Source organism: Oryzias melastigma, linkage group LG8, assembly GCF_002922805.2.
Source record: "Oryzias melastigma strain HK-1 linkage group LG8, ASM292280v2, whole genome shotgun sequence".
NCBI classification, from domain to species: domain Eukaryota; kingdom Metazoa; phylum Chordata; class Actinopteri; order Beloniformes; family Adrianichthyidae; genus Oryzias; species Oryzias melastigma.
In genome coordinates, this window is record NC_050519.1 from 14,580,368 (window position 1) to 14,594,568 (window position 14,201).

The window sequence follows — 14,201 nt, forward strand, 5'->3', positions numbered from 1 at the left end:
AAGTCGCGCTTAATATAAGTCGCACTCGTGGCAAAATTATGCAAAAAAACCCAGAAATAAACTCTTGTTGGACATGATTGTGATTAGGAGAGCATGGTTCTAGTGTGGTTCCCACAACAAATAGTCGGGTTCAGGTTTTAGCTAAGGCAAATGTTTTCATTTAGGAAGTTTGATCTGTTTGCTTAAGCTCAGAATGCCAAGATTCATAAAGTCTGAATCCCAACATCTGCTGAATAATCCTAAACAAAGCTGTAGTGTTGCAGCCACTCTTTAGAACATGAAACTTTCATGGAGGATTAATAAAATTAAAATTTCTTTTCCATAAACTTTTACCAGTTTTCCCACAAAGTAGGATATCTTTTTGATTCATATATGTTGGCCTATTTGTGAACTAGTGATTCAGGTAGTCAGACGGATGCCTCCATGGTGGCCTTTCTATTTATTTATTTATTTATTTTTGCATCCACAGAACACTGCTCTCTCTCACCTATCAACCTTTCAAGCTTCTGCTCATTTTTCCACACCTCAGAGAATTAGCCATGGGGCAAATGACTCCATCATTTCAGAGTGGCACCGTCAGATTTCCAATAACAGCCACATAAAAACAACTTACAAAGTCATTTTGAATGTTGCTAACAGAAAAATGTTTTCTTTGAAATGCTGCATGGCTGCTTGTCCTGTAATGCATCGTGTGCTAGTTTTGCATGCTGCATGAGGGTGGGGTGTGTCAGAAGGAGTAAGGGGGGAGGGGTGGATAAAGAGTATGCAATCAAATGGAATGGGGGTGGGGGGTGCATGATCCTTTGCATGCTAGGTTGCCACTGATTTTACGTGTCATTTTTTTCGTCACCAAACAACACGAACATCACGCCGTAAGTTTGTGTCTATCAGTATTTTGTCTGATTCTATGAATAGTCAGCAAGACCTTCAAAGTATCAAACCAATAAATCAAAGATTTCCTCCTTAGAGCAATCACGAGGTGTGATTTTGATTTATTGGTGTACTTTGGGGTTTCTGTTCAATTTTCCTGTAAACCTCCAAACCTCTAGGGGGAGCTGTTGCTCAGTCTATACTATGATTTATCCATAGTATATGTCACACTGAGAGATTTAGATTTCAGTCATTAATATGAAGAAATGTTTGAAATTAAAAAGGCAAACTCATGACTTTTGAAATTAATTTCTCCTAAAAGATTAATAAAATATGGTTAAAGGATTCATTACTTTGAGTTTGTCCCATTGCATTAAATTCATTAAATTCAGGCAGACAGGCTGACAAGGTATGGTCAACCACTCCTTTATTTGTTTGAGCCGACTTGACCCAAAAGAATTCCTCAATTTGATAAAAACACATTTTATTAAGGTTGAAGGAGAAATATTGTTTCCTTGAGTATTAATCAAAAAAGACTGACTGATCTTAAAAATGTCCAAACATCACCACATCTCTTTATAGCTAGTGAAGAAATATTAAACTAGAGGATTCTGGGAAATGTACTTTTAGGTTCCTTTAAAAATCCCTTTTGACTGTTTGACCATACCCTTGCAGTCCAGACCTGGTAGAAATGCTGTGCACAGCTCCTGTAAGACCCCCGCCCTCATCCCCTCTCCTCTTAAAGTGGCACCCCTCTCCCTTGTCACCTGGGGGTTCCTTGCACGCTCCACTTACTCCTCAATGTTCTCACCACTCGCCCTGGTTGGCTTTTTGCAGAGACTGCTGCGTATGGACCTGCCGGTGGCTGATGACAACACCGTCCACTTTAACTCCACTCTCATGGCTCTGATTCGCACAGCTCTGGATATTAAGATTGCCAAGGGTATGTATGATGTGGAACCTTGTCTTTTTGCATTTTTATTTTTAAGATTATTTGTTTTTTTAATCTATTACCACTAGATTGTAGATCGTTGACAATATGTAGTGAGTTTCTATTTCTTGCTGCCCTCTTGCTAAAGAAACTAACTTATTGTGTTTTTTTCTGTCTCTTGCCTTCTTTAAATCAATCTTGATGTTGAAATTTTTTTAACCCCATTTTTGTGTGTTTCTTCATTTGTGACCATCAATTTGGGTGCTGGTTTCCATACATTCGTGCATGTGCCTGCACGCGTGTGCATGCGCTCGTTTCTGTTCTGAATGTGCTCAGGCGGGATCGACAAGCACCAGATGGATGCAGAGCTGAGGAAAGAGATGATGGCGATCTGGCCCAACCTCTCCCAGAAGACCCTGGATTTGCTGGTCACGCCACACAAGTGTAAGTTCTGCACGGTTGAATTGAGTGGTTCGAAAGAAAATCAGAATCAAATCGATCCGGGCTCTGGTGAACATTTTCATTGATCGCGTATTGGGCTTTAGTCTGTTTCTCTTTTTGCTCAGATTCCTCACAGTGGCTGTAAATCTTCTGGAAAACTTGTCTTTCTCTCTGCAGCCACAGACCTAACGGTGGGAAAAATATATGCCGCCATGATGATCATGGAGTATTACCGGCAGAGCAAGATCAAACGCTCCCAAGCCCTTCGTGACGAGCAGGTATTACAGTCTCTTGTGGGGTTACATGCTGCCTGCACCTGATCCTTTAAAACCAAAGGCAGACTGACACGCTGAAAGAAAAAAAAAAAGAGAGTACAGGTGTGTAGCTTCTCTTCTCCTAGCCTGGGCTGTGACAGCCTCTCGGAAAATCAGGGAGGAGTCCCCATTCAGTCAGTCAGTGCACCAAGATCTCACCATTTGATCCAGCTCTTTCCTGAGCACTAAAATAAATGCTGCCACCTTGTGGACACTGTTAGGATTAGTGATTTCAAAATCAACCCAATGGAAAAAAAAATAAAATTGGAGGAAGCAATGACTCCACAGAGTGTAGCAAGCAACATTATTTTTAGACTCAAGTGTTGTCACAGCTCCAGAAGGTCTCGACAATGGCTTCTTCCTTGCTTTAACAAACCCTCCATCACCCATGCTTGCAACCTTGGATTGTTAGCACTGCATAGTGGCACTTTCCCTTTACCCTTATCAGCTATTTTCTAAAGGTTTTGACTGACAAACTCACGGTCCTACTAAGTAATATTGCAATGATATTTTTTTGTGTTTTTTTTGCAAAGGAAATTTTATAAAAAATTTTATTTAGCTGCATCCTCCTCATTGCACGTCTTTTTGAAATGTTCTCTAACATAATCTGACCACTCTAACACACCATTAGCAGTTATTAAGTATTATTTTATTCCTAATTTTTCTTTTATTTTTCACTGTTGTAGCTCTCTGACCTACTAATTCTATTTTTTCCCATGATTCTTTGCACCTTAACTTTAGTAGGAATAATAAAGATGAATTTGGAAAAGGACTATCGGGAAATTGTATGTTAATTTAATTATTTTTTTTCTTTTATTGTCTTTTTGTGCATAAATCACGAGGTAATGGTGTCACTATATGGTTAAAGTATCGGCCTGCAGATTATATCTTTACATTTTTGAATGTTTTGGTAGTTTAAAACCAGACTAACTTTGACGTTTAAAATTCAAGATGTGCTGATTTGTTGAGTTTAACTTTTTAACACTGTGCTGCAGTGGCATAGTTAAGGGTTCTTGTGTTTAGGAACTGTAAAAAGTGAAACATTGTATCAATTAACAAAAGTTCTATAACTTGCTACATTTAAAAATATAATTTTTTATCAAATTAAATGCTTCAGTTGAATAAAGCATCAACTTAAAGATTTTATTTGATGAAAATTACTCATTTTAAATGTTACAAATTACAGAGGTTTTGCTAATTGATATAATGTCACTTTTTAGGCTTTCTATTATAAAGGCATTGGGCCAAAGCACTGCAGAAGGATTGTAGTCATGGCAGCATTTTAAATGTCTTTATTTTGGGGTTCACCAAACTCAACTTATTTATTTTACTTTTTTTTAATATCTTTATTTGTAGTTCAGTTTTTCTTGTTTTGCTTTATATGTGCAAGTTTGTTCTGGTCGACATATGAGGCCTAAATTGATCTCTGCTCTTCACTGTGATCCAGCTTTAAGGAGATGACCTCCTCCTTATTGATCCTTGTAGCTCCCCGTACTCCGTAGGTCACTGAATGCAGCCTTTCTTCTGCTGGCTTGGGAGTTTACTGCTTCTCCATGACCGTGTTTGCCTGGCTTTGCTCCTTTTTGTTACTGCTCTGCTCCTTTTCCCTCCATCCCGTCAGTCTGCCTGATAGCTGGCGATGGCCATGTTGTATATCTCAAACAGAATCGAACGCCATTACTGTTTCAGCGCGTGGAGCCTCCCACTCCCGACCATGACGGTGGTCCGGGACTGAACAACGCTCTGCCTCCACCTGAGACCACAGATGCCGTCAACAGCCTGTGAGTTTGGCGCCATCAGCACATTCAGGGTCATTTCTGTTGGTGTAGATCAAAGCGGGAAGACGTGTGTGTTTTGGTGTGAATGTCACAGACCAGTGGAGGGCGGGATCCCCGAGAGCCAATCGTGGGTCACCGCTCGTGCTCAGGCGATGTCCCAGAAGGTTGGCAGCTGGAGCCCAGAAGGACACGCTGAGGACGGCCTGCGGGGCATGAGCAACTCACAGGTACACAACTCACACACACTCTGCACACAAGTCTCCTCACAAGGGATCTTTCAACATTCAAAAACACATCAAAATGTGAACGCTTTAACACCAAAGTAGAGTTTGTAGTTCCATGTCAGCAATACTCTGATAGTTAATCGCCATTTTTGATCTATCAATTCGACAACTTGTCACCTTCAGTACAACTGGGAGGATATTTAGGAAGCAGTTGTGGTGAGCACATTGTTTGATACCTTCCACTTATTTGTACCTGACATGGAAGCCACATTGGTGCAAAACACCAGAGTTCAGAGCTCCTGAACCATCCTCACTGCCATCATTCAAATCTCCCGTTTTAGTTCTCCATAATCAGACATCATGTATGTGTCGCTCCTTTTTATGAGCATGGATGCATTTCAGTCTACAGACTGTATATGAGGACTGGACAGAGTGGGCATGATGTCACTCACGGAAAAATGGCTTCAACAAAAATTGAATCCCCATTTTTTCATGACATGGACGCTGCCATTTTGGAAGCAGACATTGTCAGTGCGCTGTGATTGGTCCAAATAGTCGCCGTTTCTATGGCAACCATTTTCACCAATCAAAAAGTGGGTCAATCAACGATTTGAACATTCGACGTGAGACCTCATACTTTTAATGAGGCTTCTGGTTGGTCAGGTTATAACTTGATGAAAAAAAATCAGAACGAGCAACAAAAAGTAAAAACAGGAAGTAGACCAAGAAGGATTGTTGTTGACAAATATAGTAATCTGACTAGCTTCTTATTTATTAATTTCATCTCTTTGGAACCATCAAGGTTGAGTAGCTACTCTGTCCAGTTTTCATATACAGTTACTGCTACAGACGCCATTGTTTACATCTCCCGTTTGACCTTTCAGGCCTCGTTGGAAGGCCTCACTAGCCTGAGCATCATCCAAACACAGAGGTCTGGAGAGGTTTAGTGCAAAGGATGAGATAACTGATGCATTCAACACATTCTCATCCCCAAGTCGTCACACACTGACGTTCGGTTAATGACCCCTCCATGTCACTTTTTGATGTTTTGGGGTGTCCCCAAGTTGTCCTTTTTCGAAGTAAAGTACTCTTCGTCAACCGAATACGAGTGGATATATCTAAATAAGATCACAGATTGTTTATTACCCCCTTAAAGCGTGATCCAGATATATACAAAAGAAAAACCCTCATACATTTCCATACAAAGTGATGCTCCTAATCACATTTGTCTCTTTAAAGTCCCCATTTCCAGACTGTTCCATCTGTCCCCATGCTCCCCCGTCCGATCTCATGGCAGCCATCTCCTGCTCTCCTGCTCTGTTTGCAGACGGTAGAGATGAAAGAGATGGGGCAGGATGGTTACTCGGATACTGAGCACTTTCCGCCAATGGAAGGCCACGGCAGGGCCGCTTCCATGCCCCGCCTCCCAGGCGACAACCAAGTGAGCAGCATTCTCACCGTCTCTGTATTTCCCCCATTATTTTCTTTTTTTCCTTTCTCCATCTTGTTTGGTAAAAGTTTGACTTCAAGCTTAAATTACTTTAAGCTTTAGAAATAAAGGCTCAGATATTCCATAAGAAGTTACAAAAGTTAACCCTTTAACACCAGTGTTTATGTTCTTTGGTTTACTGTAATTTTTGTAATTGTCAACACAATCAACATAATTGTAGTAGATTCTGAAGGAGAAAAGCGGCGTGAGCTCACGCCGCTTTTCTCCTTCAGAATCTACTACAATTATGTTGATTATGTAAACGATTAAAAAGTTACAGTAAATCAAAGAACATAAACAGTTAAATATTTTCTTTTTAAGCGTCACCAGCGATGTCTTAGGTGTTAAGGAGTTAAAGAAGTCCTCTAAAGGCAACAAAGTAATTTTTCGCTAAAGTCATAAACCGGTGAAGCAAAGTCAGACTTTTTGTTTCATTTTTTTTGTCTTCATTTCTTCTCATCTTCCATCCGTATGAAGGTTTTAAAATTGTGGTTGTTTTGCCTTCATGCATTTATTCCTCGGTGAGTGCTCTGGTTGTCATCTGCACACGCAAACACTCGTTTTTAGTTTTATTTTGAAAATCTTTTTGAATTGATGTTTAATATCCTTTGTATAAGCAGGACTGAGAAAAGTACGAGTGTGTTTAGGGGTGTGTCAGGTTCATGTTTTCTTCTTTTTTTTAATGCGTGTGTGAGTGCAAATCCATTTGTGCGTATCTTTTTTGAATTGTGGTCCCTGCCTTTGTGACTGTCGATGAAACATTTTGGTGTCTGTGGTGCAAACCACTCCCAGTATCGGTGGTAAGTGTCTCTCTTTCACCTTCACTGCTGCTTCAATGTCTAATCAGACCTTCTTGTGTCTTCTGTCCCTCCTTCTCTTTTCGTTTCTGGTCTCCATCGTGACACACCCCTCTTCCATCTGTTTGGGTTCAACATTTTTACTTCTCTTCTGCGTTTTGTGTCAACTCATCCTTTGCTTCTTTTCCTTCTCCCCTCCCTGTGTTTGCTCTACTTGTGACCATACTTCTGGTGTATTTGTGGCTTTGTGTGTGTCCTCTCTGTGCTCATACAGCAGCGGAGAAAAGGGAAGCACCGCGGCAGTAATCTCAGTGTATGTACCCTGTCTTTCTGTCCTCTCCCTCTACTGTGTGTTTTTTCTGTTTTGCCTCCTCCTACATGTTCCTTCATTTTGTGTCTATTATTTCTAGGGGAAACGTTTCTTTAATGTGTGTTCACAGCATGAACTCTTTCTTACCTGCCAGCCAGCCTAATTTTTAACCTGATCTCTATATTGTCCGTCTTTTCATGCACTTACCAGAATAAGTTTGGAATTAGGCTGAACTCAGAAGATTTCCCGTGACTTTTTCCGTGCCTCTTTGCTCAGCTGCTGCCTGTGCTTCATTGCTTTGTGTCCTCATGCTTGTGTGCTTGACTATTGCAGTGCACCTGAATCTGATCGCAGTTACTTGCATGCAAGAAGATCAATGAAGTTTTTTGTTTTTTTATGTGTGAGAGTGTGTGAGAGAAAGGAGAAAACCTGCTGACTCATACATATTAGCTCATTTAATTATTGTTGCATTGATGAAAAGTCAGTTTAGCAACTTCTGGAACCATAGTTGTTGCTCTTTAGGGCATGGGGCTTCCCCAATATGGAAGCAGACGATCAAGGACAACCCCAAAGGCCATGCATGGCTGTATGAAAGCACGTCGAAGTGGGAAAAGTTAACGCGTCCTTGAATGCAACATCTTCAAGGAATTTATTGGTGTTAAAGACTCACTCTGATCAGCTTTTGATCTATTTTAAAAGTGTCCCCAGTGGAATTTATAAACCTTTGTTTTCTCTACAGTTTCTGTAGTAGTTCATGGTGGGCGGGACTGTTGTCAGGGAGTAAGCCCGCCCCCACATCCCGACATCCATCTGTTAAGACTCTCTAAGGGGATCTTACAACAGAGAAAAAATATGGCGCTCGAAAATTAATAGCCAAAAATCTCACTCCCTGTAATATCAGTGATATCATTGGCCGGAAGTCCTCGTCCGGAAGCCGTTTGAGGATTTAGACCTTTTTTTACATTTCTTCTCTATTATTTCAACCTTTTTTGCCGTTTTTTTCTCTTTGACACTCTCTCACAGAGAAAAAGCGACATTTCACCGGCCTTTTCTCCAGATGTAAACGGGCGTAGTTATACAAATTTGAACACTTGTTAACGTTGACTTGAAAGAAATAAAACGATTAACGTTCTCTGTCCCCTCACCGTGCACACTAAACTATTAGACAGTCAGAGTGTATTCACATTTAAATGCCTAAAAGCATAAAGTTCTGAAACATTTTTTAAATATCGTTTTTGAAAGGGTTTCGTAAAGTTGCTAGAGATTGTCTTGCATGTGACCAGAGGCCCCTCAAACTCTCTCCCGCAAGCTTAAACTCTGAATATCCATCCGTAGCCAACAAAGACGTACATGGATCTAGTCGTCTACAAGATTATGCTTCGGAATGGAGAGGAGCAGGGAGATTGTAACTTTTTCTAACAGCATTTTTGTTTTGTCTGCTCCTGATTAAAAAGATTCGAATAAATTAATACTCGGAAAGGCAATTTTAGGCTTAATTTTCTTTATATATGTCCTCCATCATGAGAAAAATGCTACAAGAATGTGTTAAAACAGCAAAAACAGGAATTTCATCAGAGTGGGTCTTTAAAGATGGGATAGTGATGTGGTCTGTGTTAATGCCAACATGTAACTTTGACTTAATTCTTTTATTTTTGTCCTTTAATCAGATTTTGACTAGTTTTGCTGCTTATTTAAAAATAGTTTACTTTTTTTAAGTATTGACAGGGTTTCTAAATTATTATTATTATTATTATTATAGATCAAATCATAACCAGATCACATAGTCTTGAGAAATAAATAAAGACAAAAAATGAAAAATGAATTCCTTTCTGATTGAATTACATTCAAAATCTAGTTTCTGCAGAACAATGTTTCCTCTCTAAAACCGAAATAGATTTCTAGAAGTATAATATTCTCACTGCATTGATTGTATCTGTATTTGTTTTCTTGTTTCAGCTTTTATTTAAATTAGTATGAATACATTTGCTGATTTTGGATCTTAAAAATAATGTTTAGCCTTATTTTTGTTTTTACATTAGATCAAATGATCAAATTTAGCTTTATTTTTGCCTCTGTTTTCTGTATAAAGCATGCCAAATACTTTATTTATTTATGGAATTGTGCAGTCTGGGGTGAGTTGTCAGAATCTGGCTGTTAAAGTTGCATAGAAGCAGACCCCATTCATACACATGCTTATTGACTCCTGCTCCATCGCTCACAAAAAACCCCAACAACTTGAAAGTCAAACGAAACGCCTCTCCTTCCATCGTGTGGTGGTTTTTTCTCTCTTCTCCTCTGCTAGACGATCCACGACAACAGCCCCATGAAACGCTCCGCCTCATCGCTGGGCCACAGCCGGTCCGGGAGGGGACACAGAGGTAAGGGAGGGGCCGACGAATACAACACCGAGAGGGCGATACCGGAGGAGGGGAGGGCTTCCAGGCACGGACACCGGAGGAAAGACAGAAGCCATCGAGCGTCGGAGAGGTCGCTCTGCCGCTACAACGACGCAGACACAGGTGGGGAGGGAAAGCACTTCTGTCTTTCCCATCAGAAGGAGAAGAATTATTTGTTGTGCTACTGTCCTGATCCGGTCTTTGAGCCCCGAGATCCTCTGCTTTGAAAACACACCAGACCTAAAATCACAATCAGTGTGAAAACTGATCACAAGATGTTTAATTAATCCTTTTTTAACCAATAAAGAAAATAATTTAATTTAAAAAAAATCTACGTAGAAATTTTACAAATAATAAAGTTAAATGCAATTTTTTTTACAATTTCCTACAGACCCTCCAGAGTGTAGGAATAACATGACCGGGCATCTATGGCCACTCAAAGTGTCCGATTCCACTCGTTTTTGAAGATTCCAACTACAAACCAGATGTGTTTTTGCTTATGTTTTTGTTTTACCTCCAAGACTTTGAAAAATCCTTTAGACTGTTGTTTTTTCATGCGTCACATACCTTTTGCTCTTTTGTTTTAGGATGTAGCTAAAAGTAAAAAGTGTGGATTTACCCTCAATTAGGAATGTAAATAGTTGTAAAATATGAAAAAAGCTTAAAACTTTGACTGAATTTTTACGCTAATAGTTAAAGAAATAATGGGTTGATGCCAAAATTTGAACATTGCTTGTGATATAGTCAGAAATTTGAGGTCATAGATGATTTTTGTGTCTGTAATTTTTGAACAATGTTTTTTGCGATAGCAATACAAAAGACACTTGCTGCATTGTAATTCAGTGACATAAAACTGTTAAGTTATACAGGTAAGGTAGTGCTGAAAATATTGATACAAATAAAACAAAGTAAGGGTTATTCTAGAATTGGACAGTCATGAAAAGGAATTTCCCACAAAAATAAAAACAAAAATATTTTAAATGTAATTTTAGCTATTTTATTTAAAATGTATTTTGGACATTAGGGTGGAGGAGCAAGGGGAAATGGTATTTTTATTGAATACTCCAGACTTATTTGGTATTTTCAAAACTATTTTCAAGTATTCTTTGGGTGTATTCAGACTGGACACGTTTGGTTTACTTAAAATGAACCAGTTTGTTTCCCCCGATAATCTGGAGCAATTTTTCTGTTTGAATACACCCAACCAGACCCTGGTCCAGGACCAGGAACTCTCCCAGACCTGTATTTAGAGTTGGTCTCGGTTCGTTTCCAATCAGACTGAGCTCCGGTTGGCTCTTATTTTCCTCAGTCTGAATATGCTCCATGCTCGGAGTGGACCAAAATGGCCACCATAGCTGGTCTTTACGTGGCGTAAACAGAGAGTAGCGGATGCCTCTGCCGTGCCAAAGCAGCAGTAAAAAGTCTTGTACCTAACATTGAAACACACGTTCAAAATTGGTCAGCGAAAAATGTGAACTATCCCAATTGCAAAGTAGGACTTCCATTATTCTTTCTCTCGTTGCTTTGCCCCGCCCTCGTAATTCCTGTTCAATGACTGAAAAGATCTTTGGTCTCATAGTTTTTGTTTAAAAATTTGGCTTCAAATAGTTTAATTCAAGGAGGTCTATCTACAGACCAAACACAAGATTCAAGACTCTGGACAAAAATAAGTGACTGTCCGGACCAATGGACTATTCCAGTCTGAATACACCCTCACTGTCTCTAGATTTGGTCTCAAGAAAAATAAACTTATTTAGAAACTACATGTTTTAGTAGTTTGTATATGGTTTATTTGAAATATGATGGGTGGGATATAGAATATCCTCCAGTTCTGGAAGGACTCGTAAAGCGTTATATTTGAGTAAATTCAAAGTTAAGCAAAAACTGCCAATTATACCAATAAAGGGGTTAAAAGACCGTATGAAAGAGTAGTCTATAGTTTAATGGTTTTCCTGAAATCTGCAGCTCTGCATGTCAGATTACTGAGTCCTTTCATAAAGCACAAAATCCTCCTTTGTCCTCAGGTTTGGGCACCGACAACACCCAGTCAGGTGACAAAGACAAGGACCGCGACCGGGACAGGGGCCGGTCCAAAGACCGAAAGCACCACCACCACCATCACCGCCACCAGGGCTCCCTGGATAAGGAGCACTATGTAGCAGAGCGAGGGGGAGAGTATGGACACAGGCACTCTCGAGACAGAGAGCAGGAGCGCGAGCAGGAGAGGGAACGGGACCGCCGCTGGTCGAGATCGCCGAGCGAGGGCCGCGAGTGCATAACTCACAGACAGGTGGGTTCTGGGTCAGCGTGTGCATGCCGGGTCAAATCGGAGGCACTTTTCATCCGAAAGTACCAGATGCAGTCCGACTACAGGAGAGTCCATTCACACAGAATATTACCCACAATTCATCAACATTATTGTGTAGTTTTAGATAAGATGATCAATTAATATAGCTAATTTGTATGCTGCTGTAAAGATAAAAGTGTTGTTTACAGAAAGATGTGTTTTGTATCATTTATAATGTCATTATTCTTGTCTTTTGCATTATTCTGAGAGCATATAATGCAAATTCAAAGATAAATGTTTGTGAAAATAAAGTGATCCCCAGTAAACAAACAAATATGCATGAAAATGTATATTTGAGATAGTTATTGTGTTGACCTCCTTCCTTGTCTTAAAATCATCCACTACTACAACACATTCTCCTTCCCAAGTTGTCACATATTGACGCATGGTTGAGGACCCCTCTGCGCCACTTTCTGAAGTCAGATTTTTGAAGTCCTGGCTGTTCCAATTAAATTAGGGGTCCGGTTGTTTTGTCTGACATAGTACCGGGTTAGGATACCGGTGCGGTGCACGTCCCGGTACAGCATTGTTTGCAGCCTGGATGTTGGGGAGTCGAAAAAAATCAGTTGGTTGCACCCAATATGTCTATTTTTGACCCTATAGGTCCTTAATAATGCCTCAAAATGTGATGACTTGGGAAAGAAAATGTGAGATTTGATTATTTCTTTCTTATTATGTGTTTGAAAAATAATTAGAATTGTCTTTGCTCTAAAACTTAATAAGATTGGTTTAAAATCCTTCCTTTTTAATGATTTTTGAGGGAATAAAGTTAAACTGAAAAAAGAATAATGGGGAAGGGTTCTATTTTCTGCTTTATTTCTACCTTTTTCAATTTGACCAGCGTTTCCTTGCTAAAATATTTTCCCCTTAAGTCATTATTAAATGTATTTACTGAAAGCTTCACTCTGATCATCTTTTGTTCTATTTTTAAAGCGTTACTAGTAGTGTTTTAATTGGGATTATGCTGTTTTTAGACTAAATCTAGGACATAGTTTCTGCAAAGCGGCTATATTTCATTGGATATGTGGGCGGGACTTTTGGCATAGAGCAACCCCGCCCCCCCCTTCCTCTCTTTGTTATTGACAGCCCGTGGCAGGGAAACTGTGCCCCTCCTATCTTTTTGTCTACGTGACAAACATGCTCTTTTTCAAACTATATTTTTTTGTTTCCTGATTCACAACGATTTGATCAAAGAAAAACTCAGAAATGCAATTTTAAGCTTCTTAATGTATGTCCTCTGTTAACAGAAAAATGCCACAAAAACTTGTTAAAAACACAATTATCATTACATATCATTAGTCATTACTAAATTTAGTTAAGATGAAAGCTGAATTAAGCATTTTTAAAGGGGACATTAAAGTTTATTTCTGTTCAAATGCAATAGATGTCAAGAAGATGAAAATTCTGTTCATTTTTATTAATTACTAGAATCAGCTGAGTCTGCTAACACACGTTTGATACAAACCCAGCAATTAGTTTAAATCAAACACATTTTATGTACATTTTGTCAACATGTTTACCCTGCATGTTCTGCACTGACTGGTCTTGAAATGAAACCTTCTCCCCCTCTTTTCTCCTGTCTTGTTTTCTTTCTTCTGCGTGACATGTTGCTTCTCTGTATGCTGCTGTTTGGAATCCACTTCTCCATGCTTTTCCGCTCTTATTTGATGTCTTTTTCTCTGCTGCACTTCAATCATGACTGGTGCTTTTATGCTCCCTGTCGCTGCGGTTCTTGTTCCCGTCTCTCTGGACTCTCTTCTCTGTTCATGCTCTCCTTTTTCCATCCTCTCCTCTGTGTGTTCTGTCGGTGAATTTGTGGTTCGTTCTTTTTATTTGCTTTTTCACTTTTCGTGTAGGGCAGTAGTTCGGTCAGCGGGAGTCCCGTCCCCTCCACCTCGGGGACCAGTACGCCGCGGCGGGGCCGCCGACAGCTGCCTCAGACGCCGTCCACTCCTCGGCCCCACGTCACATACTCCCCTGTAGTCCGGAAGGCCATGCCTGCGCCTCCTGGAGGGCCCCAGAGCAGACCCCCCGCCCCGCGCCACTTTTCTCCAGAGCCCCCTCAAGTCCAGGGCCCTCCCCCCGCCGGCCTGCCGATGGCTCACCATGGCGCCCCCCGCCAGGGTCACCACCCACCACCATCCCGCTGGGGAGACGCAGGTGGCGGAGGGGGCTCGGCTGAAGGGGACGGCTGCTTTTACAACCAGGATTATGAGCTGCACCATGAACCGCCTGCCTATGAGCCAAACCCCATGCAGGGTGGGAACCCCCACCCGCATGTCCTGGCTAACCACCCACTGCCAC

At 40.5% G+C, this 14,201-nt stretch overlaps 1 protein-coding gene across 1 annotated transcript in view; it reads left to right on the forward strand.

Moving 5' to 3' along the window:
* The window catches only part of cacna1aa (calcium channel, voltage-dependent, P/Q type, alpha 1A subunit, a), a gene marked incomplete in the record, with an annotated part of 94,472 nt that overhangs the window by 76,894 nt on the left and 3,377 nt on the right, over nt 1-14,201 (forward strand). Inside the window, 10 exon segments of the mRNA XM_024272748.2 lie at nt 1,708-1,813; nt 2,138-2,245; nt 2,420-2,520; nt 4,222-4,337; nt 4,429-4,561; nt 5,886-5,999; nt 7,119-7,157; nt 9,457-9,673; nt 11,575-11,840; nt 13,754-14,201. Of these exon segments, the coding sequence (XP_024128516.1) occupies nt 1,708-1,813; nt 2,138-2,245; nt 2,420-2,520; nt 4,222-4,337; nt 4,429-4,561; nt 5,886-5,999; nt 7,119-7,157; nt 9,457-9,673; nt 11,575-11,840; nt 13,754-14,201 (1,648 nt within the window).